The sequence below is a fragment of the Triticum aestivum genome, chromosome 7A, assembly GCF_018294505.1.
Source record: "Triticum aestivum cultivar Chinese Spring chromosome 7A, IWGSC CS RefSeq v2.1, whole genome shotgun sequence".
Classification (NCBI taxonomy): domain Eukaryota; kingdom Viridiplantae; phylum Streptophyta; class Magnoliopsida; order Poales; family Poaceae; genus Triticum; species Triticum aestivum.
The window spans coordinates 21,618,025-21,622,778 of record NC_057812.1 but is presented as its reverse complement, the minus strand read 5'-3'; the positions used below and the strand labels follow the sequence as shown (position 1 = coordinate 21,622,778).

General features: G+C 44.4%; 1 protein-coding gene across 1 annotated transcript; it reads right to left on the bottom strand.

Annotated features, from left to right (window-relative positions):
• Nucleotides 1-270: 270 nt before the first annotated feature.
• On the bottom strand, nucleotides 271-3,053 carry LOC123154770 (disease resistance protein RPM1-like). Its single transcript, XM_044573408.1, has 2 exons — nucleotides 1,891-3,053; nucleotides 271-1,713 (listed from the first exon to the last, which is right to left on the bottom strand). The coding sequence occupies exons 1-2, from the start codon at nucleotides 3,030-3,032 to the stop codon at nucleotides 279-281; spliced, it is 2,577 nt and encodes an 858-aa protein (XP_044429343.1). The 5' UTR covers nucleotides 3,033-3,053; the 3' UTR covers nucleotides 271-278.
• Between the last annotated feature and the right edge of the window lie 1,701 nt (nucleotides 3,054-4,754).

Sequence of the window (4,754 nt, the reverse complement as noted above, 5' to 3'; positions counted from 1 at the left end):
TATAGACGGTATTGTAGTATATCGGCACCAGCACGAATGCAATACTAATACCGCATAATGCACCTTCAGATGCATTGACGCCTGTACTCACTGCATGCGGCCCAAATAATGAACCATTTCCCTTCTGGCTGTCGACCTGCATAACCAACACCATATCACATCAAAAATGTTAAATTAGTAAGATTAGAGTACAGGGAGAAAACAAATAATGCTTATAGCTAGTTGGCAGGTTAGTGCCTAGCTTACATACCTACACATTTCCGGACCAGTGTGGCAAGTCAACGTCGGAGAGTATGCTGCCACTGTGTCCCTTCAATTGCAGAACATCCGCGCAGCACCGACAAGAAGTCATTGGTAATTTCACGGAAGGTTAGATACTGGAGGGACAGGAGGAACTCAATGCCCGGTGGAACCTCAGTCATGCTGTTGAGGTTGGTTAAGTATAATTTTTCCAGGCTCGCCATGGCACCTTGCTGTATCTCTAGCCGATTCAGATTAGGCAAGTCTCTTAGAAAGAGAATCTTTAGCTTGGGAAACCAACCCGAGAGAAATGTCAGCTGCTCTCCATTGTATGCTCTTGTGAACTGTAGACACGTCAAATTTGACAACCGGGAAAGGGATGGCAGGGGGTCTTCTCTCAATTGTGACCAATATAGAGACAATTCATACAAGTTCTGCCCGCCTACACCTTGGAAGAGAGGAGACTCATCCAATGACCATTCTGCTAACCGTCCTCTCAGACGTAGCTTTTGCAGGCTTGGCAGGAGGACATTCAATAGGAGAACCTCATTCCCATCACTTGCATTCACAGATAGCAAGGACAAATGCCGCATTTGAACTAGAGATTCACTGATACGTCCACAATAGCTTCCTTTCACATTTAATAACCTCAAGCTCCTTAGTTGCCTCAGCTCCCCTAGTAGTCTAAGAGACTCATCTTGTGCTTCCAACGCGTATAGCGTCTGCAGGTTTGTTAGATTTCCGAGATCATTGGGGATACACACACCATGGCAACATGCAATTCCTCTCCAATCCGGATCAATAGTTTTCTCAGCAAATAAGTGTCTGAGCTTCTTCAGTTTCACAATCCCACTAGGCAACTCATGTATGTCAGATCTATAAAGGTCCAGTGTCAACAAATTCGAAAGCTTCGTAACAGACTTCGGGAGTAACTTCACTTTTGTATTACGCAAACCCAAATGGCGAAGATTAAAAAGATCACCAATAGCATTTGGAATCCTATCGAAGGGTAGACCACTTAATTCTAGCACTGTCATATATCTCGACTTATCACATAGCCGAGGTAGTAGATCCAATGTCGACTTGCTACCGCCCAATGTAATGACAGTTCGAAGTTGGTGCATATTGGAAAATGGTTGTTGCATGTCATTTTTTAGTTTATGCAGCACCAATCGACGCCCATCATCCTTCTGAAGAGACTCCCCACATTTATTGTCATTTTTAACACAAAAGCAGTTCTTCTGGCACAAGTCCATTGCCAATTCACGTAAGATATCGTGCATTCTGAATTTCTTCATCCTACCAAAACTGTTCCTTTTAACAAGTCGTAGCATGTTTCTATCAATCAACTCCTTCAGATAGCCTTCTGCCACTTCTTCTAATGTGCTTTCACCCCTCTCCTCGATGAACCCCTCGGCTGTCCATAATCGTACAAGTTCTTTCCTTTTGAAAAGATAGTCTTCAGGAAACAAGCTGCAGTACAAGAAACAACTTTTCAAGTGTGTTGGAAGGTATATGAAGCTCAGATGCAAAACATTCCTTATATCACTAAGACTAGAATTATTAATTAGCTCCCAACTCAATTGGTTATTTATTCTTCTCCATTCTTCCATACTTTTCTCACGCACACGCAATAGGCTACCAACTGACACAATAGCAAGAGGCAAGCCTTTGCACTTGCTAACTATTTCCTCAGATAAAGGCTTCAACTCCACATTGCATTCATGATTTGTATCTCTTGGAAAGGCTTTCTTACAAAAGAGGTCCCATGCCTTGTCTTCTGGTAAAGCTTCCATTGTTAAGATATGCCCTCGAGAGGCAAGCGCAGCAACACTGCCTTCCCTTGTTGTGATAATCAATCTACTGCCCTTATCATTTTGAGCAAGTGCCCTAGACAAGTCATCAAATGCTTCTGGAGTCCAAACATCATCCAACACAATCAAATACTTATGTTGCTCCAGAAACTTCTTCACCGTCTCTTCAAGGCACGTGATGTCCATAGCCACAGTGCTACATAGAACACTGACATTATGTTCAAAAAGTTTCTTGACTATATTCCTCAAGACATCTTCTTTAGAATAATTTTGAGAGATGGAGACCCAAACATGACACTGGAATTTCTCTCTCACCTTCTTGTAGACACTTGCAGCTAACGTTGTTTTACCAAGCCCTCCCATTCTGAGCAATGCTACCACAGAGCGTTCTAGATCATCACCTGCCAACCACATCACAAGTTTTTCTTTGTTTTCATCCACCCCCACTAGATCTTCATCATCAAGCGAGCGTGAGATGTTTGCTAGATCTTGGGACCTCTCGACGATATAATTTGAGCTGCCAGTATCCCCACCGTTCACAGGAACCCAACGGTTTTTTGTCTCATACAGGTGTGAAAGGTCTTTCTCTATTTCCTTCACGTTGAAAGCTATCATGTTCAAAGAAAGCAGAGATCTTGGTTTTTTGAACCCTTTATTCAAGTAAAAGCAACACCCTATATCATGTTCCCGACCAACTTGATACAAATACTCATCCACCGTGTCCTCCATCAAATGTGCTACTTTTCGTACTTCCCCCAACCAGCTCTCTTGCACTTGTAAGTTGCGGTTTCGAATGTCCATTTGACAAAGAAAATCATGCATTACGCGAAGCTCCCTCATGACACGATCCATGCTGCGCTGTAACTCCTGCAGTTGTGTCTTGTACTTTCCAACCAACGCGCTGGCTTGGTGTGCCGCTCCATTTGCCAAGGCAATTCCAATCTTTTTAATGGCTAGAAGAATCACAATCTCCGCCATTAGCTTCTGATATATGCCAATGTCTCACTGTTGGCTAGGGGCCCAGCTGTATACTATTCCGCAATATAATTAGAGTCGCCACTGCAAAATGAAGTAACAGATGTATTAATTAAATTTTCAGTCCATTCTGCTAGCATTTACCAAAACATTTAAACAAAAACCTTTCAAAGTAATCCTCCTAAACTCCATTTCTAACCCACACAAATACATACTCAAACAAAACTGTACTTACAACAGGCTGATGCATAAGAATTTTAAAACACTCAGGACTATGCTATAGTCAACTGCAACAAACTTAACTTCATTAAATGACAAGAACTAGTGAAAGTCGACCAAAAAACTGATCTTGCATGCTCTGTTTTTATATAGGGACATCTCAAGTTAAAACTCCCCAAATGATATAATTTTATAACCAAATAAGGCAAAGAGGGGGCAAAGCTACAACACCTACCAGTTCGCCAACTGTTGAAAGTTGGCTAATGTGACAATTGCACGTAACTTACCTCCATATTTTTCTCAACGCCTATCTAATAGTATCTCCAGATGTATGGAGAAATAAATAGCTAGAGTTATATATTTAGCTACAAGAAATAAAGATGTATTGAATCAAGAATGTTAATAATAAAGTAAAGCTATAATGTTTCGATGGAACCTCGTCGGAGGGCGGGGAGCTCCCGCCTTGCATCGTTAAATAGAGAGTTGGTCCAGCTTATGAGGAAAAGCATGCCGAAACCCAAGCATCACCGCAAGACTACCTAGCTAGACTAGGTATGGGGTGGTGCTGAACAAACCGGACATGCAACAGTAGGCAGCATAGCCGTCGGGACCCTGCCACCGGAGAGAGAAGACAGAACATCAAGGGAAGTTAATCCGGGCTTAACTGACCACACGAAGAACAGTGAACCACACCACCAAGCCAGTGATGCTCGACCATCGAACCCACTCGAAATCACCAGCATCCCACCGGAGAAAGTCACTGCTGGCAACGCTCCCCGATCCTCATTTTCCAGTAAATGATGCCTCCATGGAGGAAAAATGACATGAAGAAAACGCCGCCACCATACAATCTAGTTATTGTTCAAGGATTTCACCTGGAAGACAAACCCCGTGGTTGGAGGCGGTTTGAGACTCCATAGAAACACCATCAAGATGGAATGTACTAGAAGAGTGTTGCCATCACCGAGCGCCGACAAAGTCAAGTTAAACTTTCGTCTGGATCACCACAAAAAACCACCATCACTAAACTCTTGAGAGTATAGTGCACTGCGCCGCTAGCTCTCGACGCCTCCAAGGAGCCAATGTTCTCACCGGAATTGCCGCTGACCAATCCACTTCTGTCCACGAAACCAACAGCACAGCACCACCGACCCAAAGCCGCCACTCCGGCATCCACCCGCAGACCAAAGCAACTTCTTGCCCACACCTAAAATTGAGGGATGAGGGGGCACCACCACCAGGGCCACTGCATCCGGCCGCTCCATCACCTTCCCATTACCCGGGCGCATTAAACTAGCCCTCACGGGCCCAGATCTAGCTCCTTGGGTCACACACACAGCGCACCACCACAAGGCACCCCTTGTGTAGCCACACCTTCTGCTCCACCATAACATGGTCACCAGCGCAGACTGCCCCAACCACCGTGCTCCTCTACTCCTTCCATAGTGCCGCTCACACAAAAGAGAGAGCCCCATGTTGCCGTCCGCTGGTGAGGGCATTCCAACC